The 23,055-nt window shown below is 34.3% G+C and overlaps 1 protein-coding gene and 1 non-coding gene across 8 annotated transcripts in view; one reads left to right on the plus strand and one right to left on the minus strand.

Annotated features, from left to right (window-relative positions):
• Positions 1–23,055, plus strand: part of SCN2A (sodium voltage-gated channel alpha subunit 2) — a 155,440-nt gene that overhangs the window by 116,499 nt on the left and 15,886 nt on the right. For all 7 annotated transcript variants that reach the window (XM_049712043.1, XM_049712045.1, XM_049712048.1 and 4 more), the window contains 4 exons: positions 8,271–8,391; positions 16,668–16,822; positions 18,421–18,594; positions 22,312–22,434. In XM_049712043.1, coding sequence (XP_049568000.1) covers positions 8,271–8,391; positions 16,668–16,822; positions 18,421–18,594; positions 22,312–22,434 — 573 coding nt within the window. The remainder of the gene's footprint in view (positions 1–8,270; positions 8,392–16,667; positions 16,823–18,420; positions 18,595–22,311; positions 22,435–23,055) is intronic.
• Positions 15,681–15,786, minus strand: LOC117198071 (U6 spliceosomal RNA). Its single transcript, XR_004479011.1, has one exon. It is a non-coding gene; the product is annotated as a U6 spliceosomal RNA (small nuclear RNA).

Here is a 23,055-nt window from a genome sequence, read left to right on the forward strand (position 1 = left end):
GATCTAGTTAATAAAATGTTGGATAATAAGCATATTTGATTGGGCTATGCTGAAAGGGTGGGGACTAACTTCTGGCATTGTATATTACTAGAAACTAAAGTCAGCATTTGGAAGATAGAATTTGGTCATTAAATTTTAATATATATTCCCCTCTCATTATTTTGACATTATACCTAATAGCAAATATCTCCCTTACAGTACGGAAGTCAATTTTTATTTTTAGCTAGTAAAAAATGTATTAACTAAGAATGAATTATGGAGAATCAAATGTTGAAGCCATCAGTCAATTTAAACTTCCGGCTGAGGATCTTTTGAGGTATGGTTAACTCATCATCCAGTCTTCCTAATTTTCAGAAATTTTAAAGCCTCAGACTTCTCCAAAGGAGCATGTATTTTGCCTCATCTCAAACCATTGTGTTTGACATTAGAGAATTATCTAGTTAAGGTGGGGCTTATAGAAGGAAAAATCCAAACTCTTCCCAGTTTCTCTTGTTACCATTGAGCTTTTTCATCTGTTTTCTGTTTGAGTTAGGTACTCCAAAGTAATATATGTGAAGTCAGTACTTTGGAATTGGAGGCAGAGAACTGATCTGCCAGTTGAAAGTAGACAGCATTATTTTATTGCTTTAGCTGTAGAGTCCTTTCAATACTTTCCCATCATAGTGATTGTTACTTGTGTGCTAAAATTTATTATTTGGTGAAATTTTTAATTATGGCTTTATATCAGACTTCCTAACTATAAGCTCATAGACAAATAAAGCATTAGAGCAATAGTCTAGGAAGGGACTATGTGCATGTTTTAATTTTTTGGTATTTTACCTTGTAACTCTACACTAGAAAACAAAAGAGAACTGACATAATTATTCAAGAATTGCAAATATTCCCACCTCAGATATCTTTTTAGTGTTCTGCCTTCAAGTTAGTTTTGTCTGGTCATTTTCTTAACTGGTAGGTTTGGATTGTGCTGTTAAATATCACATGTGGAGTATTAATAAATGGAATAAGGCTAATTGACATTCTTTTCTAAATGATTTGAAAAATTAAAGGAAAAAAACGGAGCACCTTTTAATTTTTGGAATGCCTAATGAATTCCTTTTTATAGGGCAGACTAACCAAGTGGACCCAGAGGTTGTTTAGGTGTTTGAACTAAATCCTCTTCTATTTTATCTTTGCCAAATTTGTGTGATTCTTTGACAGCTTTCTGTAGATTCTCTAGAGTATATTATTTTAAATTCATATCTTAATTATATGTTTTAACTCATGTTATTTTGACTATATATAATGTAATTCCTTTCATACTTTGTGATTTTGAATGATTGATTTTTCTTATAGAGTTTTAATAATGTTGAAGCCGCAATGATTATTTTTCAAAGTGAAATTTACTAGTGCAATATGGTGACCTTCACTGCTTACCGTTCTTACTTCTCACAGGGGTAAAATCAAGCTGGAGCCATCAAGAATGCAGCTCTGGTGTTTTTTAACCAGCCAGAGGCTCGTGCCACCACTTTTATCCAGGTTACCTAAGCAAGTTGTACATATATAAATATAATTAGTTTCTAAATGAATTTTGACTGGCCTGCATGTTACTCAGCTACATTCCTTGCCCATCCATTGGCAGTAAAATAAAAACATGCACAGCTGCTCTTATGCTGAGTCATAAAGCATGGTCAGGCAAGTCTGGCAACCCTAACTTTTTTTAAAAAATGAGTTAGCTGCTAATTTTCTTACATAGATTTTTATAGAAATTACATTCAGTGAAAAGTAAAAGTGCATGCCTTTATGAATTATTTAGTTACCATTTAACATTACAGAGTTTTGAACGTGCTAAGGGTCTAAAAGGAGAAATATAAGATACTCTTTGAAAAACTCTTGCAGAAAGCTTTCTCTCCCCTGCCCTTTCCTTAAATAAACAAAGCCCCAATGAGTGTACTTTGTTGGTATTTTTTTGTTCAGTGTCATATTAAATTTTTCTGAAGGGTAATCTGCAAATTAAAGCAATCCCTTATTCATGTGCAAACTTCCTAAAGGATGTTTTAATGTGATTAGAATGTAAATGAATTGGAATGTTATGTTTTGGCTGCTACCAGCATGGGTACAATTTTTATCTGCTTCATTTCAGAGAAAATGCCATCTCCCTATTTAGCAATTTACCAAAAGTTCTTTGTATTTAGAATACAATTCCCTTGGAAAATCTGTTGATATTTACCCCTAAAACTCTTGAGAATGAAAGAAAAGGAAATACATTTTATACACCAAAAGAAAGGAAGGAAGCAAGGAAGGAAGGAAGGAAGGAAGGAAATAAGTGTTATAGGTGGTATATTCATTCTGAAAAGAAATCTGGAATCCACTTTCTTCATCGTGTTGCTCCTCTGTACTTGGTGTTTTTGTCTCTCTTTTATTTCATCCAGACCTGCTGGGAAACTTTCTCTTGAAGAATATTATTTAAATATATCATGCACTGCAAGTTCATATAGGAAGAGAATCAGTGTGAGCTTTTGCTCCTTTCGTGTTTATTAAATGAAGGGACCTCCTAGTCACGCAACTAAGGCGGTGAATGTAACACCTTTCTTTGGGCTCCATTTGGAGGACCTTTCATTTCCTGATGTTGAAATCACAGTTTTGTGCTAAAATATGTTAACCAAATTGCTCAACCCAACTTAGTTATTTTCAAGAAATGTTAATTAAGTGTTTTGTCACTTAGATGCAGTTTCCTCTCCTTCTACCATTAAAATCATAAAACAACCCTAACATAAGCATATTTGCCTCTTTGGAAGGAGCAATAATCATGCCATTTTGGGAACATTCTTTTATATCTTAGAACAAAATATTCAGTCACTGGCACTCTACATTCATGAAAGATAATGCCTTATATTGGAGGAATGAAACCAATATCATTGGTCATATAAAGTGAGACCCAAGGTAAAAAATGCTCACAACTAAACACAGATACATACTAAAAACATATACACAGGGACTAGAGAGAATTATTTTTTCCTATTATTTGTTAATTCTTCAGAAAAGTGTGAGATTTGACTCCTTAGGATAATGGCTTGTTTTTCCTAGTTTCTTAGAAAGAGGTAAGTTAGTTTTCTTATTCTCTGAGTATCATTTTCCAAGTTCCTGTGTAGAGAGGTGTATGAGGGAAAGTGACAATCAGGAATATCAACTACCAGTATTTAAGAGATTTAGCTGGAGTAAGTGTGGTGGAACACAAACTAAGTAGAACTGATGCAAGTGACTTCATTTATTCTCACCCTCACATTATTACACTTTCCAACTTCCTTGAATATGTCTCTGGCCAGAAAACATTGTCTGCTCCCTAAAAGAGTAGTATACTGAATTCCAACACAAGGGGTAGGAAGGGAGAGAAGGATGTGTAGAGATGGTTTGGGTAAGCAGTGGCAGAGTGGTTTCAATAGAAACCCATCTATAATTTTATACTGGAGAATGTGTAGTCTTCAAGGGAAAGTTTTCCAGTGGGATAGTGATTAAAGGATAAAAAAAGCTCTAAATATCCTTAATGTAAGAACAAAATTGACCAAACATGTGTCTTTGGGGCACTGTTAATATGCTGAGGGGTAGGTCAGCATGACATAAGGGTTCCTTTTGCCATCCCAAGACATATTTAAGACCCTGCTATTTATGGATTATAGAATTTTATAATGTATCTATTATAGAGACAAAAATGATTATCTGATAATATAGTATGATGATAATGATAGTTTTGATTTTGCCTTCTTCCTTATTAAGAAGAGCAGTTCCTTTCTAGTATTAATGTATCACTTTGGCCTTAGGCCTATCCCAAAGTAAGCATAACCATCACTTTCATTGTTTCGATGTTAAGATTTTTCATGTAAAATGACCTAGAGTTCTTTAAGTACAGATTAGGATCCATGTGGAACAAAAGATTGCCATTTGTGGTGACCAAAATAGTTAGATATGGAATATTTGATTTAATCTATATTTGAATTATCTCTTTTTAAAAAAAATTCCAATTTCTTTTATTAAGTTTAGAATATACATTTCCCCCAAAATATATACAATATTTACTAATTACGTTTTCTCAAAAATATATCTTAACTTCATAATGAGAAAAAAAAGTTGCCTTTGAAAAACTTAACAAGAAGTGACGATTTCTCTCCCTTTTTCTGTTGTGATTAATTATTTTCAAAAATACTTTTACTTTCTGAAAGAAGGACTATGAGTCTGGCATGTAGATGTTTAACAATAGTTTGGAAAGTAAAAGTTAGAAGTATAATGTTTAAAAACGTGAAGTGAAATACTGTGTGTCTTGAAATTTATTTATTACATCATTAAGCAAAATATGATTCTGCCCTGTTTAACTCCTATGATTATAATTCCCCAGCACTTAGAGGAATCCAGCAGATTTTCAATAGTAAGAGCCCTGTAACATGAAGCTTTCACTAAAAAAAAAAGTTCAGCTAATATTTTCATCTGAAAATAAATGATTGTCAATGCCAGGCATAGCAAATAACAGTTTGTTATTCCTGTTTGATCTCTTGACTATCCTGACATTGAGGGAACATCCATATTTTCTTAAAGGTTGAGTAAGGAAGGGCTGTTCTAACAACATCATTCAGTCCACTTGTCTTCCAGCAAATAAGCACAAATAATAAAAAAGGAACCTAAAAATCTAAATTTTACCAAAGGGAAGAATAGAACTTGAAAATAAAAAACTGGTTCTATTTCTAAGTAGTTAATATATTGGTCTCTTACTCATGTGGCATTTTACAGTGAATGGTGCCTAGATTGGAGAATTTACAAATAATCTTTATTTGAAAATTCTTCTTTTAAGTATATGAGTACTAATAATTCCATAAAATGATGTGTATTTGATAATTCTAATTGGTGAATTTGCACTGTAGTTAAAATTAATCATAATTATAACCTTATCTGAAGCTGAAGAGTTTTATATTCTTAATTTGATTCATTTGGTTTTTATTGGCTCTTTATACATTTTAACTCTTTTCGTCAACATATTTTATGATATTTGCCTCTTATGTGATTTTAAGGAAGTCATTGAATTGATGTTATCAAGAAAGATTTTATAAATCAGAATTTCTTGCCTATATCTCAGGCTTATTGTTTAAAGTAAACTTTTGTTTATAAAATATCCCAACATATGTTTAGCTTCATTCTACATTAATACATATAAAGATATGAATATAAGAAACCAATACTAAGTTCATGGGCATGAAACATGGGAATCAACAGTATCCCAACACTATCTTGAACCTACGATGTTTAATTACATATCACATCTACTAAATGTTTTAAATTGATAAAGATTGGCTTAACTTATGGATCATCAAAGAAATTCTCTAGGGAATCCTAGCAAAGTGGGGTACAGAAGACCTAGAGTCCAGCTACTGACTCAGTATGACTTTTGACAAGATGATTAAAGCCACATTTCCTTCTCTAACTAGACACTGGATTGGTTGGTGTTGAGGATTAATGTGTACCCTAGATTTTTTATTTGTAGACCAAATAAAGTTATTCAAGTAATAAATGTGACAGGTAGATCCTGTGCTGTTCCACATCAGGGAAAAGATGGAGGAGGATGAGATATTGCCTTTCCTTAGAGAGGTTTCATTCTTTGCTGGGATTGTAGATCCATGTACATAGAGTAGAAACAGGAAAAACATTGTCAAAATGAGTCAGTTTTAGTTTTCCTGACTCCAGAGTTAAAGTACAGTTTACTTCGTAGTTTCATCATAGGTCTGGTTAATTGGAAGCCTGATGTTTAGACAGCAGTTCAGATTCTAAGGGTTGTTGGTCATTACCTACACAATTTAGAATCTTGAAGGATTTGTGTTTCTCTGTACTTACATGAGAATATTATATGTATTCCCTTGAATGTAAAAGTAAGTATTAGATAGGAGGTGTTAGAAGTAGTTAGTGGTAGAATAAAATAGTGCATGCATTGGTCATTCATTCCTTTACCCAATAAACATCTATTAAACACAAACATTGTGATGGGTCCTAGGGATGCAGAGGTGGCAAAAGCATGATCTTTGCTTTGAAAGATTGTCTGGTGAGATACATCTTCTAGAAAAGCAGAATACTTTTATGTTGTACTTCTGAAAAAGTAATGATTTGACCTTTAAATATATAAATGTTTGGCTTCAATTAAAAAGATATCTATTAATTCTATGTCAGTACTAAGGCACTGTACTAAATGAAAGGCATTGTAGTTGATGTTACAGAGATCCTCTGGAAACTTTTGAACCAAGATTCCCTGGAATGTGTTGTCTGGTGACTTCTCCCAATCACTGTCAAGGACTAGCCTTCATTCTGTTATGAAGAAGTTCATTCATTCATTCATTTTTTAAAAATTGTTGAGTACCTGACGTGTAATATAGCCAGCACTGATGCAGGCTCTGATGCAGTCATTTGCCAATGTGGACACCTGAATATGGATTCTCATTTATCCCCAGGTCATCCCCCAATCTGTAATTGCAGTATTATCCTTTTTCCTAAAAGGAATGTTTTCCATTTGTTATTGTGGGCTGTTTGTAGTTAGATTATATATGACCAAGCTTCACTTATTCTGATTACCTATGTCATGTTTCAATATCCAGTAAATGATAAGATCAGTATTTTCAGGTCCCTAATGTGTAACAGCTTTATGTGAATCAGATGGATGGGATTGGTAGGTTAATTTAGCCATTTCTTAGTCAATTACATGTTTATAAACACAGCTACACTTATCAAAGAAAGAGTCTAATCAAAAGATGAAGGACAGGAAATGAGAAAAAGTCATATAATATTTCATTTAAAACAAAATATATTCAAATTTTAACAGTAAAGATATTATAATTGAGTGTCTAGTATTGTGATATACTTGGTGAGTAGAAAAAGAAATCAAAAAACTTCAGGCACCTTATAATATATAATCCTTGATTTAAGTAGTTTGGTTAGATTTAAAAATAATTCTGAACGAGTTCTAAATGAGGATACATATATATTTATGCTTCTATCATTGGTATTGTTTAATTACACACACAAAAGCATTTTCAGTCTTATCTATAGCTTATATAAATATTTTTACTTTATCAGCACCACTATGCCAAGGAAATATTTTATATAAAGAAAATTATTTTCGGGAAATAAGGGAACCAGCTTCTTCTGGAAATCCATAGAATCCTTAGCCCAAATATAATGTTTCCAGTACTGACTACAACATCTATTTTAGAGTGGGTTCAACATATTTCAGTGTGCATTTTATCATATGCTTACCTCATCCCCTCTATAAAGTAGCTCCTATCAGCTCAGCCATTTCCTAATGTTATGCACTAATGGTAATAACATTGTAACAGGTCCGAGAATGCTGTGGCCCAAACTACTCTGATTCCATGTGGCACTCATACCTGGCCCTGTGTCATTCCTGCAGCATTTGAAGACCAGGTTAAAGACTGGATCCCTTCATTTATACTGATCCCATGAACGACCTGACCTGGCTAAAGTTTGTTGTATTTCAAGATTTAAAACAACTTCTTTCTATTATATTTTTCTTTTGGTGGTATTTGATTTAACCTAAAGGAAAACAAAACAACAACCAAAGATTCATTTCTGCCTTTATTAACCGGAGAGGTAAGAGTGCCAGAGTAACAAGTAGTTTCCAAATGCACAATGAAACACAGGAGTGCATTGGCCAAAGAGAATGCAAAATATCAGCTCTTGCTATAAAGCTAACAATGTGCTGCTCTCTTCAGAATTAGAAAACTATAGAATATATTTAATAACAACAAGTGGTATATGTTTTCATGTCAATGAAAAGTGGGTAAATTTAGATTGTTGCTGTTTATGTGCATCTGATCAAATCTTTTCTGCATTTGACATGAAAATACACTACAGCTTTTGTTGGTTGGGTCACAATTTTAGAATAAAACAAACTAGACCATTTGCAAACTAATTTACAAAAGCAAGATCACAGACCACAATACTACTCTGGCAGCTTACGTAAGCTCTCTGCATGATTTTATTTCAGAATCTCTCTCTATGCAGGAGCTTAATCAAAAATTATTTAAGTTGTTAGCACCATATTTTTAAAGGAAAAAATTTTGTGGTGCTGTATCTAATCTTGTGACCCCCACTTCTACTAAAGCGGACTGGCATTATGTTTAAGGTATTCTTAAATTACAGATCAAGGAAATGAATACAGAAGACTTAAGGGCACGCCTTTGAAATTTTTATATTGTAGATTAAAGAAAATATTTTAAAAGCTTTTCTGTGGAATTGATTTTCAGAAGCTAAATGCAACTAGTTCATCTGAAGGCAGCACTGTTGACATAGGAGCTCCCGCTGAGGGAGAACAACCTGAGGTTGAACCTGAAGAATCTCTGGAACCTGAAGCCTGTTTTACGGAAGGTGAGGAAACAATGTGTGTACGCTCATTAGACTTCTCTGATCTAGCCATCTATTCTCTCCCTCCCGGGCTCGCTCTAATCGTCCATATCTATCCAACAACTTTACTTGTCTGTTCATTGCTTTTTCTACATCAAAACACAGATGATTTTTGAAAAGGTAAGATTTAATTTATGTAATCAGATATTCTATTTTTGTGAATCCTGTTCCACTTTAAGAAATGCTGTTAACTATCTGGGTTTTTTGGTGGCCTTCTAGAATCTTTGATAGGAGAGAAAGCCAAATCATACATCTCTCTAGCTTTAAAAAAAAAAGAAAAAAATTTTAAATCAAAGAAGTAATTTATTATTTACTGTTTTGTCAGGTCATAATGGGTATGAATTGATTAATGTATATTTCAAACTGTCCATGAATAACAATTACCTGTATCTGTCAAGGTCAAATATTTTTTATTAGCTCCGAATGATACTAGATTGTAGATAATGAAATGCCAAAATATACTGAGCCATATAATACAGGACTCCATGCCATTGGAGTAATACTAAGAGGATTTTGTGAAGAAAACTAAAATTATGTTATTTGACGTATGCATCAGTTATCTCTTGAACAATAATGTTGTGTATCAAACCACCCAGAACTTCTTATCATATAACAAAAAACGTATATTTTTGCTCACAAGCCCATGGCTGGCTAGGTGGTTTTGCTGATCTTGGTTAAGATTAGTCATACGGCTGAGGTCTTAGATGAGACTGCTGCCTGACTCAGCTCCATCCACACACTGGCCCAGGCTTGTTCTCATAGCGAAAGCAAAGGAGCAGGAGAGGAAGCCTAAATGCCAAGCACTTAATCCTCCACTTACATCAGGTTTGCTTCTGTCCTGTTCACCAAAGCAGAGTCACCAATCCAGATTCAATGTGGGAATGCGCTACATACAAAGAGGCGTAAAAAATTAATGCAATATTACAGAGTATGAAATTCCTTATATTTCTTGTATAAATCACTATTGTAGGTACAGAACTTTTTCTCTAAAGCTCTAGGAATCACTTCATTCTTAACTCATTTTTTTAGTTAACAGCTATTTAACAATTCATACTATGTCTTAGACCCAGATTCAAAAGTAATTGCTTAAGCAAAAGTTTATTTTAATAACAATGACTGTAGTAATGCTATTTAATTACAACTAATTCTAAAAGTGTTTCATTCATTTTCATTTTATTTAAGAACGTTAAAGCAGTTTTAATTTAGACTTAAGCTAACTTTAAAAATATGTGATTATACAAATGTTAGAAATCAAAATTGAGGTCAATAGATTCAAGGCTTTTGCAGATGATTATGTTACATACACCTATTGCTTTTGGACTTAAATGCATTGGAGAAAACAAATATTTATATGTTAATTGTCAATTTTTAAATTATTTCAGAGAAAGAGCTATTTGTTCAGCATAAGTTATGAGGGAAGCCACTTTTCTTATTTCCTCCAAAATTCTGCACACATTTCAGTGACGTTGATTATGAAAAAAATTATGACTTTACAAAACATTTAAGTGGTATATCACAAAAATAATTTCTGTAGCATTAGTTATTACTCCTTCCCAGACCATTAGCTTATTTTTAGGGTCACAATATATGCATAATAATATTTATGGTAGTATCAGCATTTGTCTTTTATGAAGTTAAAAAAAAGCATTTAAGTATGAAATGTCACCAACATAACATTATAGAAAACAAAAATAATACATAGACACCCACCAACCAACTTTAACAATTTGAATATTTTTGTAATATTTGCTTCAGACTTTTTATTTAGGAATAAAACAGATACAGATTTGGCCCCTTTTGTACCCTTTCAGTATCCCATTCCCTTGCTTTTCTCTCAGAAGTGAATCAGTATCCCAAATTTGGCATTTATCCTTCCCACTAATGTTGGTCTTTTTATGTTAAACAGTGTTTTGTCATCCCATATCCTCTTTAGGGGAAAAAAAACCCCTTAAATCCAGTTCCATTTAATTCATTACAACAAATATTTTCAGGGCATGTAATTCTTCTTAATCCTTTGGGAGTCAGAAACGTGAGAAAGATCTTGCCTCAAAGAAACAAGAAATACAATGCTATTTCTTTCTTGAGACACTAATAACATTTAAGGGGACTTCATTAATCATGAAACAAAGGATATGATCTGGCTGACATTATTAAGTAGCATCTGTTAAATATTTATGCATTAAAATATTAAGCTCCTTCAAAATGAGGTTTCCATTTTTCTATTCATTGAAGGAGAGCTCTCTGTCATGGTTAAAACTCTATGTCATGACTCCTCTCTCACACCCCAGCTCCCCAATATACTGTGTGCTGCCAGGTCCTGTCAACTCAGCAGTATCTTTTGATTCCTGACCACTATCACTAGCATTACCCTTGCTTTCACTTTCTTTAATGTTAAGTTGACTGAATCTCATAGACTCTGGACTCCTTTTCCATCTTCTCTCTTCTAGTCATCCACTGCCTTGTGCAGGTAAAGATCATTCTAAATCAGTATTCTTATTAGGTAAATCTCCATAACTCCCAAATAAATCCTTCAATGTTTTCCCCATTAGATAGCACATAAAATCTAAGTTCTCTAACTGAATCATTCGAGTCCTTTTGAGATTGGCTTTAGAGTGTCTTTTCTAGTCTTGACTCCCAATTCTCTGCTTCATACAATTTCTAGACTTTTCCATCACCAAGGTTTATTAATATCACTTTTTCTGCATTCCTTTACAGCTCCATGTACTAGACCTGATTCTTACACATCCTTCAAAGTCTAGCCCCAAGTCCACTTTTTCTGTAAAGCTCAGTATTAGAAATTTATTTTTTAACATCTTTATTGGAGTATAATGGTTTTACAATGGTGTGTTAGTTTCTGCTCTATAACAAAGTGAATCACCTATACGTATACATATATCTCCATATCTCCTCCCTCTTGCGTCTCCCTCCCAACCTCCCTATCCCACCCCTCTAGGTGGTCACAAAGCACCAAACTGAGCTCCCTGCGCTATGCATCTTCTCCCCACTAGCTGTCTGTTTTACATTTGGTAGTGTATATATGTGCATGCCATTCTCTTACTTCATCCCAGCTAACCCTTCCCCCTCCCCGTGTCCTCAAGTCTGTTCTCTACGTGTGCATCTTTATTCCTGTCCTGCCCCTAAGTTCTTCAGAACTTTTTTTTTTTTAGACTCTCTCTCTCTATATGTTACAATACAGTATTTGTTTTTCTCTTTCTGAGTTACTTCACTGTGTATGACAGATTCTAGGTCTGTCCACCTCACTACAAATAACTCAATTTCGTTTCTTTTTATGGCTGAGTAATATTCCATTATATATATGTGCCACATCTTCTTTACCCTTTCATCTGTTGATGGACACTTAGGTTGCTTCCATATCCTGGCTATTGTAAATAGAGATGCGATGAACGTTGTGGTACATGACTCTTTTTGAATTATGGTTTTCTCTGGGTATATGCCCAGTAGTGGGATTGCTGGGTTGTATGGTAGTTCTATTTTTAGTTATTTAAGGACCCTCCACACTGTTCTCCATAGTGGCTGTATCAATTTACATTCCTACCAACAGTGCAGGAGTGTTCCCTTTTCTCCATACCCTCTCCAGAATTTATTGTTTGTAGATTTTTTGATGATGGTCATTCTGACCAGTGTGAGGTGATACCTTATTGAAGTTTTGATTTGCATTTCTCTAATGATTACTGATGTTGAGCATCCTTTCATGTGTTGGTTGACAATCTGTATATCTTCTTTGGAGAAATGTCTATTTAGGTCTTCTGCCCATTTTTGGATTGGATTGTTTGTTTTTTTGATATTGAGCTGCATGAGCTGTTTATATATTTTGGAGATTAATCCTTTTTCCATTGATTCATTTGCAAATATCTTCTCCCATTCTGAGGGTTGCCTTTTTGTCTTGTTTATGGTTTCCTTTGCTGTGCAAAAGCTTTTAAGTTTCATTAGGTCCCATTTGATTATTTTTGTTTTTATTTCCATTTCTCTAGGAGGTGGGTCAAAAAGGATCTTGCTGTGATTTATGTCATAGAGTGTTCTGCCCATGTTTTCCTCTAAGAGTTTTATAGTGTCTGGCCTTACATTTAGGTCTTTAATCCATTTTAAGTTTATTTTTGCACATGGTGTTAGGAAGTGTTCTAATTTCATTCTTTGACATGTAGCTGTCCAGTTTTCCCAGCACCACTTATTGAAGACGCTGTCGTTTCTCCATTGTATATTCTTGCCTCCTTTATCAAAGGTAAGGTGACCATATGTGCATGGGTTAATTTCTGGGCTTTCTATCCTGGTTCATTTATCTATATTTCTGGGTTTTTTGCCAGTACCATACTATCTTGATTATTGTAGCTTTGTAGTATAGTTTGAAGTCAGGGAACCTGATTCCTCCAGCTCTGTTTTTCTTTCATAAGATTGCTTTTGCTATTTGGGGTCTTTTGTTTTCCCATACAAATTGTGAAACTTTTTGTTCTAGTTCTGTGGAAAATGCCATTGGTAGTGTGATAGGGATTGCATTGAATCTGTAGATTGCTTTGGGTAGAATAGTCATTTTCACATTATTGATTCTTCCAATCCAAGAACATGGTATATCTCTCCATCTATTTGTATCATCTTTATTTTCTTTCATCAGTGTCTTATAGTTTCCTACATACAGGTCTTTTGTCTCCTTAGGTAGGTTTATTCCTAGGTATTTTATTCTTTTTGTTGCAATGGTAAATGCACGTGTTTCCATAATTTCTCTTTCAGATTTTTCATCATTAGTGTATAGGAATGCAAGAGATTTCTGTGCATTAATTTTGTATCCTGCTACTTTACCAAATTCATTGATTCGCTCTAGTAGTTTTCTGGTAGCATGTTTAGGATTCTCTATATATGGGATCATGTCATCTGCAAACAGGGACAGTTTTACTTCTTCTTTAACGTTTTCGATTCCTTTTATATCTTTTTCCTCTCTGATTGCTGTTTGAAAACTTCTAAAACTATGTTGAATAACAGTGGTGAGAGTGGGCAACCTTGTCTTGTTCCTGATCTTAGTGGAAATGATTTCAGCTTTTCACCATTGAGAACAATGTTGGCTGTGGGTTTGTCATATATGGCCTTTATTATGTTGAGGTAAGTTCCCTCTATGCCTACTTTCTGGAGGGTTTTTATCATAAATGGGTGTTGAATTTTGTCAAAAGCTTTTTCTGCATCTATTGAGATGATCGTGTGGTTTTTCTCGTTCAATTCGTTAATATAGTTTATCACATTGATTGATTAGTGTATATTGAAGAATCCTTGCATTCCTGGGATAAAACCCACATGATCCTTTTAATGTGCTGTTGGAGTCTGTTTGCTAGTATTTTATTGAGGATTTTTGCATCTATATTCACCAGCGGTATTGGCCTGTAGTTTTCTTTCTTTGTGACATCTTTATCTGGTTTCGGTATCAGGGTGATGTTGGCCTTGTAGAATGTGTTTGGGAGTGTTCCTATATTTTGGAAGAGTTTGAGAAGGATACGTGTTAGCTCTTCTCTTAATGTTTGATAGAATTCACCTCTGAAGCCATCTGGTCCTGGGCTTTTGTTTGTTGGAAGATTTTTAATCACAGTTTCAGTTTCAGTGCTTGTGATTTGTCTGTTTATATTTTCTGCTTCTTCCTGGTTCAGTCTCAGAATGTTGTGCTTTTCTAAGCATTTGTCCAGTTCTTCCAGGTTGTCCATTTTATTGGCATATTGTTGCTTGTAGTAATCTCTCATGATCCTTTGTATGTCTGCAGTGTCAGTTGTAACTTCTTCTTTTTCATTTCTAATTCTATTGAGTCTTCTCCCTTTTATTCTTGGTGATTCTGGCTAATGGTTTGTTGATTTTGTTTATCTTCTCAAGGAACCATCCTTGAGTTTTATTGATCTTTGCTATCGTTTCCTTCATTTCTTTTTCATTTATTTCTGATCTGATCTTTACGATTTCTTTCCTTGTGCTAACTTTGGGGTTTTTTGTTCTTCTTTGTCTAATTGCTTCAGGTGTAAGGTTAGGTTGTTTATTTGAGATTTTTCTTGTTTCTTGAGGTAGGATCGTATTGCTATAAACTTCCTCTTAGAACTTCTTTTGCTGCATCCCATAGATTTTGGGTCATCGTGTTTTCATTGTGATTTGTTTCTAGGTATTTTTTTATTTCCCCTTTGATTTCTTCAGTGATCTCTTGGTTATCTAGTAGCATATTGTTTAGCCTTCATGTGTTTGTATTTTTTACAGATTTTTTCCAGTGACTGATATCTAGTCTCATAGCGTTGTGGTCGGAAAAGATACTTGATAAGATTTCAGTTTTCTTAAATTTACCAAGGCTTGATTTGTGACCCAAGATATGATCTATCCTGGAGAATGTTCCATGAGCACTTGAGAAGAAAGTGTATTCTGTTGATTTTTGATGGAATGTCCTATAAATATCAATTAAGCCCATCTTGTTTAATGTATCATTTAAAGCTTGTGTTTCCTTATTTATTTTCATTTTGGATGATCTGTCCATAGGTGAAAGTGGGGTGTTAAAGTCCCCTACTATGATTGTGTTACTGCCGATGTCCCTTTTTATGGCTGTTAGTATTTGCCTTATGTATTGAGGTGCTCCTATGTTGGGTGCATAAATATTTACAATTGTTATATCTTCTTCTTGGATTGATCCCTTGATCATTATGTAGTGTCCTTCTTTGTCTCTTGTAATAGTCTTTGTATTAAAGTGTATTTTGTCTAATATGAGAATTACTACTCCAGCTTTCTTTTGATTTCCATTTGCATGGAATATCTTTTTCCATCCCCTCACTTTCAGTCTGTATGTGTCCCTAGGTCTGAGGTGGGTCTCTTGTAGACAGCATATATACGGGTCTTATTTTTGTATCCATTCAGCCAGTCTGTGTCTTTTGGTGGGAGCATTTAATCCATTTACATTTAAGGTAATTATCAATATGTATGTTCCTATTACCATTTTCTTAATTTTGCGGGTTTATTATTGTAGGTCTTTTCCTTCTCTTGTGTTTCTTGCCTAGAGAAGTTCCTTTAGCATTTGTTGTAAAGCTGGTGTCATGGTGCTGAATTCTCTTAGCTTTTGCTTGTCTCTAACGGTTTTAATTTCTCCGTTGAATCTGAATGATATCCTTGCTGGGTAGAGTAATCTTGGTTGTATGTTTTTCCTTTTCATCACTTTCAATATGTCCTGCCACTCCTTCTGGCTTGCAGAGTTTCTCTGAAAGATCAGCTGTTAACCTTATGGGGATTCCCTTGTAAAAAATATGGAACACTTCATGAATTTGCCTGTCATCCTTGTGCAGGGGCCATGCTAATCTTCTCTGTATCATTCCAGTGTTTTATATGTGTTGCCAAAGTGAGCGCAGTATTAGAAATTAATCTGCTAGTAAACTCTCACAATACCTATTTTGCTGTCTATAACTGTAATATCCGTGGGCAAATCTCCCCTACTCAAAATACACATTCTTTTTAGAACAAGGCTGTGTTTCACACATTCTAGTTTTATAATTTGTCCAATATAATTCCTTGAATAAACAGTTATTCAATAAATATTTTTTGACAAGCCTTTGATATAGTAGACTGCAAAGGTGTCTATTACATTATTGCTGATAATAGCTAGAGTTAAAGAAACATAAATATTCAATAATAGGTGCTGTGATGAATTGGGAGACTGGGATTGACATATGTACACTAATACGTACAAAATGGATAACTAATAAGAACCTACTGTATAAAAAATTAAATAAAATACAAAAAATATTCAATAATAGTGGAATCTTTATATAAATTTTGTTTATGTCTGGTAATCTTATTTAGAGAAGCATGTGAAACCTTTCAAAATTCTATTTACTTGTAACAAAAAGGGAAATGTTTATATTATGCCATTAAGTTAACTAATTAGAAATCAAATATATATAAAGTCTGTATATGAGTGGAATCATACTCATAGGATAAGGATAGGATGGAAATATCAACTTTTGGTGATTTTACTTCTTTCTGTTGTTCTATAATATGTTTTTAATAATGCAATATAATTCATTATAATAGTCCCATAAACACTAAAAAATGTTGTTGAATGAATGAGTAAAAGAAGTATAGATGATTTCTATTTCTACAAGTGAAAGCCATATTAAAAACTAGTTATATACAATATATCAGGTAATAATGTAGATGAATCTCACACCAACACAAATATACATAATCAAAGAGTAATTTTTTTCTTCATTTACTTTGACATATTTTAGACTGTGTGCGGAAGTTTAAGTGTTGTCAGATAAGCATAGAAGAAGGCAAAGGGAAACTCTGGTGGAACTTGAGAAAAACTTGCTATAAGATAGTGGAGCATAACTGGTTCGAAACCTTCATTGTCTTCATGATTCTACTCAGCAGTGGGGCACTGGTAGGTGAAATACGATTTGCTCTTTTACTTTTACCTGAAATCCTTCACCTTTCCCCTTAATGAACCTCCTCTTACATGTTTTTACAGCAAGGTGTTTGTGAATATGAGAGACATTGTATGATATTTTTAGCACACTACTTAAATAGCAATTTTCATTGTTCTGGAATAGGCCTCAAATTGAATCAAATTTAGATCAGTATGATTTTTTGTGAATATTTAAGGAAGGATCTTTCTTTTAGTCATCAGAACCAGTTCCTGTTAAGAATGAGTATGTAGACATGATATGGGATTATCAGCTAAATATCAAACTGTTTAACATAAGCTCCATTGCTACATAAAACCCACCTGTCTTGTTCATGCTGATTCACTAGTGCCAATCACATTGAATGGCAAATAGTAAACTAACTTAATTACCAATGAGTAGCAAAGTGAAAGCATTACAAACTTATTTTATATCTGATTTCATTCCACAGAATGGTCAATTTGGTCAAAATATTGATTAATATAATGAAAACAGTGTGTCCCGTTTTCCATTTGGTAATGTAAATGTGGTTACATTTCTTTTATTTGTTTATTTTTCTATTAGTTGCTAGTGTTTGGTGAGTTGATTTTAGTAGGAGGATCATGGCATTATATCTGGAGGCCTCAAAGCCCACCTCTGATTTGATTAAGGATTCTGCAGCCTGTCATGTACTTGGAGCAAAGAAGGTCAGCTCTGTGTTTTAATGCCAAGTAGAGAGGGAACTGTGACATCTTGTCGGTGACTAGTGCCCTTGCTGTAGCAGCTCACTGTTATCAATTACACCCAGTCAGAGATCACCAAAATGCACCAACATGCACAAAGGCTGGCTTCTGAGGGGCTTCTAGCTTCAGCTATAGATAGAGTTGAAAAGCATTTAGGCCCTTGTATTGAGCCCCACTTACAAGCCCAGATCCCCCTTTTCTCCAAAAAAAAAATTAAATTCTCCTTTCTCCTTGATCCAGACCACCAGGTTACCCTGATAGTTTTTCTTGTAAGAGGACTGAATTAGATAAATGCTCTTTTCATTCCAGAAGGCCTAGGGACTCCTGCAAATGAAGTCCCCCTCCCTTTCCAAAGAGCTCTGCAAAATAATGGCAAAGGGAGGTTATAGATATACACCACACACATGCCCAGATTGAGCAAGAGAGATAGAGGAGAAAACTAGACATCATAATCCATTCCCCTTTCCCAGGCTAAGGGGGCTCCTTGCCTTACATTTGCATTACTGAAAGGCTACAGTCCACACCTCTGCACTGAACAAAGCAGATCTGCTTGCAGATGATTTTCTGCTTCCTGCTGTAGAGAGAAGCAGCTGGCAGTGTCTCAAAAATTTTAAGCTCTTTTGGGGTACCCTGATACAAAAATTTTAAAATTATTTGAATTAATTGGTTGATAAATGCTCAGTCAACAGTCATTTGCATATAGATAACTATAAAGCAAAGTGCAGCTCTGGGAAGCACAAAGTGTTCCACCCTTAAGCACCTGAGAACAGGCTTGCAGCATGTTTTTCTCTAATAAAATACCAATTAGAGACAGTTTATGAAAATGAAATTCAGTGAAGCTTTTTCACTTACAGGCCTTTGAAGATATATATATTGAACAGCGAAAAACCATTAAGACCATGTTAGAATATGCTGACAAAGTTTTCACTTATATATTCATCCTGGAAATGCTTCTCAAGTGGGTTGCATACGGCTTTCAAGTGTATTTTACCAATGCCTGGTGCTGGCTAGATTTCCTGATTGTCGATGTGAGTATTCTGCACATTCTTGATTCATTCTGTTGGCATGTGAATGATATGTGCTAGCAATGGTGCCTGGCGCATAAAAGGCACTCAGTAAGTACTGCATGGCCCCAAATATACATGATGGTTCCCATCTTCCCAATAAGAAAATGCCCCAAAACAATTTTTTTGCTGGTTTAAATGTATATACTTTCAGAGATGAAACAGTCAAATGGAACTTATTGTATGTATTGATTTAGTTTAAATTAATATTTAAGATTCCAAGTTATACAAAATAATATATTACCATAGAAGTTTTGCTTTTATCACTCTCACATTTCATACAATAACTGTATTTAAATTCTTCAAGGGCATCTTTGATGTTACTATATTCATCATCTCCAGAGCCTGTTGCAAAGTGTTTGCCCCACAGGTGGATTACTAATTCCAAAAAATTTGAAAGTCCAAATAGCAAGAGACACTTCTTGATTTGTATGATGGCAGAAACAGATTGGCTATTGGACCAATTATTTAAAAGTTTAGTGAAACCACGATGGTGTTGAAAATAAAGATGCAGTATCAGAATATGAAGCTTTAAAAATATGAATATGAGGTTATTCCCTGATTTTTGAGGGAAAATTCTGAGGAAGATCTCACCTTTTTTAATGCATATAATATCTTAACTAAAAAAAAAAAAATTTAAATCACTTTCATTTAGTTTTGGAGATTTACTTCTTAAACCCCTTTTAAATTAATAGTCCATTTTCAAAGACTAGAAAGGAACTTAAAGGCCTTTTGTCTAGAAAAGACTAGGCGAGCCAGTGAGAATAGGGGACAGAACACCTGCGGGGAGGGGACGGGTGATGCTCAGAGCTAAGGGAGGAGGAGGGCTCTGGAATTTTCAGGAAAGCACAATGTGTTAAGTAGTGTACTTTAAAGATAATATTCTGTTGATTTTAATAATTCCTTGGCAATTAAAGATGTATTTTGAAATATAAAATTTACATATGTTGCTAGCAAAGAAAAAAATGGACCCTTTCATGGAGAAAATTATTTTTTACAACTTCAGGTGAAAAATATATCAACTTTTAATTTAGTAGGAGTTTTCTGATCACCAAACAGAAGAAAAAATTTGTAAGAGACAGAGAATTCTTTGAATTTAAGAGACAAAAATATCTTTTTTCCCTTGAATCTGCCTAAAGCAAATCTATTCTTTAATAACATATAGAGCTACATGAAGAATTATATCAAAAGTTTACTGGCAATGAAATAAGACAATAACTAATACTTAAAACCACATCTGTGTGGACATTACAAACAAAGGAAAAATATACCAAGACAGTACCAGTTATTTTATTTGTGTAATGAGATTATGGATGATACTTTTCTTTATTTTCTGTATGTGATTATGATTTTTAATAAAAATATCTGGCATTTAATATATCTATGTGATAATAAAGGCATTAAGTCAACACTACCTAAATATGAAGAAATTCTTAAGAGAAATCTAGTTGAAGTCTATAAGCTGCTACTCATATTACCTAGCATACCCTGATATTTACCTTCTTAGATTTAAGAAAACTATTATGATAATGTATTAAACTAATCCATACTTTGCTTTATGTCAAATATATTTATTGAGCATCTATTTTGTTATGGAAGAGACAAATATGAATGCCATTTTTCTGGGCCTATGGGAGCTTACAGACAACTAGTGAGGACAGATAGTATACAGCGAGAAGATGACATCTATATTAAAAGTGCCATCTGCTTCACTGAGGAAGGAGCAAAGGCTTCATGAGGCCAGGGCAGTGTGAGCTGGCTTTTGAGGGATGACATGTCAGCAGGTACAGATGAGGGGAAGGACACCAAAGCCTTAAAGACACTGATGCGTGCCAAGCAGGGCTTGTTCACAAAACAAGTGAGGGAAAGCGTTCTGTAATTGGATGATAAGGTAAGAAAGGTAAGTTGGAGAAGAGGTTGAAGGACCTGAGATGCCATACAAAGAGATTTAGATTTACGATTTAGTAATGAAGCCGCTCAATTGTCTATGGAAAGTGACAAGAAAAGCTCGCTCTTTCAGGGAGAGAAATTTGGTGGAGGTGTCAGTGATGGAATAGAAGCAGATTACTATTTACAGGCCAAAGACCAATAAAGATCAAAAAGAGAAGAGGGGGCTTCCCAGGTGGCACAGTGGTTGAGAGTCCGCCTGCCGATGCAGGGGACACGAGTTCGTGCCCCGGTCCAGGAGGACCCCACATGCCGCGGAGCGGCTAGGCCCGTGAGCCATGGCTGCTGAGCCTGCGCATCCAGAGTCTGTGCTCCACAAAGGGAGAGGCCACAACAGTGAGAGGTCCACGTACCGCAAAAAAAAAAAAAAAGAAAAAAAAAAAGAAACAGGTATCTCCTTTTCATATTCAGCTACACAAGGCATGTAAATTTGAATATTTTACTACTTCTTTAGCCAATAAATACTGCCCCGGTTCAGAATTTTTTTTATGTCTAACTTTTATCTTTCCTCCTTTAATTTATGCCTATCTCTTTTTCATTTTGTCTTTAGAGAAGATAAAGTACTATAGGTCCTCTTGTTTTATATGTAGAAGATCTTCACAACAAATGATAATTCAGTAACTATTTTTCAGTTATCTGTGAAGAGGAGACTTACAAAGCCTAAAAGTTTAGATTTTAGGAAAAATATAAAAACCACCTCAGAAATTTTTGTAGATTAATTTTTTCTAAATTTAAAGGTTTTTCTATCTCAGAGGACATGTGCAAAATTAGTTCGAATAAGTCAAGTTTTGTTGTAAAAATTTTCTCTGTGCTTCACTTATTTTTCTTAAAAAATGTATTTTTTAAATATACACTAACACCATATTCTTAAAACCTACATTACACATCTGTTTTCAGTTTTCTACTTTTGAAATTCAGGTGCACTTTAGGAGAAAATATCTTTTTTTAGTTTATATGGCTTTAATGAGTTTTCTATGTATTTTCAAAGGAAATCAGACATTTCTGTGCCACCTATGGCAGTTGTTCTTTTCCTTTTTAGCTGAGATTTTAGAACTTCTATCAACTGCATTAGTCATCTGTGTAAATGACTAAAGAAAACATTTTTCTGACAATTTCTAATTAGTTATACTAAAATCTCAACATTTTTTTAATGAATTATTTTAATTTTCCCTAATTAATGATCTTATGCCCTCACACTGACATTTACAGGAAGACTAAGCCACTGTTTAGAAACCTAGATCTTTCTGAATGTGTTTATATTCAGAGTCAATAGTGGTTTGCGTAGTTTACTTGCATACTTGTACTAAGTTTTAATTTCTCTTTCAGGTCTGCTCAGTAATATGAGGAATGATAAAGTTTTACAGATCTAGAGATGAAATTTCATTTCGGTGTCATTCTTTTTCTTGCTTTACATTTAATTTTTAAAAATTTTCTTGTCAGGAATCTTGAAAAAAAACACATATAGCTTCTTCTTTTTCATAAGTTTATAGCAGTGGTTTTCAAAGTGTGGCTCACAGGCCAGTATCATTAGCTTCACCTGGGAACTCGAAGAAATGCAAATTCTCAGGCCCTACCTCAAACCTTGGCCAGCGCTTTGTGTTTACAGCAAGCTCTCCAGGTGATTCTGATAGTCACTAAAGTTTGAGAACTACTGGTTTATTACATAGAGCAAGGTTGAATTGTATAAGCATTTTTATTTGTAAATGAGAAAACTGTGTTGCTTTTTCTGTATAGGTCTCATTGGTTAGCTTAACTGCAAATGCTTTGGGTTACTCAGAACTTGGTGCCATCAAATCCCTCAGAACACTAAGAGCTCTGAGGCCATTGAGAGCCTTATCCCGGTTTGAAGGAATGAGGGTAAGACCAAATGCTTTAGAATTTGTTGGAATTAGAATTGAGAACAAACTGCTGCTTTGAACCTTAGACATGACAAATCCATGCTGAATTTGTGTCTTCTACATTCAGACTCACATAGCCAATCAATCAGTAATATTTGTCAGACATCCATAAACTTGACATTGTTGGAGGCACTCACAGAACATAATGCCTGAATGGTTGCTTCTAATTAGAAACAATTAGATTGCTTCTAATTAGATTTGTTCACTCTGTGGGAAATTTCTAGCATGTTGTATAGGCTTCTGATGTGAGTCAAGATTAGTTATATTCCTTCCATTTATAAACGTGCACAAAATCCCACTCAATGTAATTTGAAACCACCACATCGTTCCTCATCATTTTTCTTCCCTGTTCCATATGATGTATTTTGAGCCTTTTAAAGTTCAAATCTGGCCTTTTAGCTTTCAAACGAAGGCTGAGATGGCTAAAAAGTAGGTCAGCTGTGGAAATCTAACACTCATTTAGAAAGGTGGTACAAAAGAACTCAGAGGAATTTGTGCTGCCATTTGTCATCCCCTGGGGCACAAAACCTGAGACCACATACCCTCAGCACTGAGGAAATGGTGATGCCCTGTCTCCCTA

The sequence above is a fragment of the Orcinus orca genome, chromosome 7 (genome assembly GCF_937001465.1).
Source record: "Orcinus orca chromosome 7, mOrcOrc1.1, whole genome shotgun sequence".
NCBI classification, from domain to species: domain Eukaryota; kingdom Metazoa; phylum Chordata; class Mammalia; order Artiodactyla; family Delphinidae; genus Orcinus; species Orcinus orca.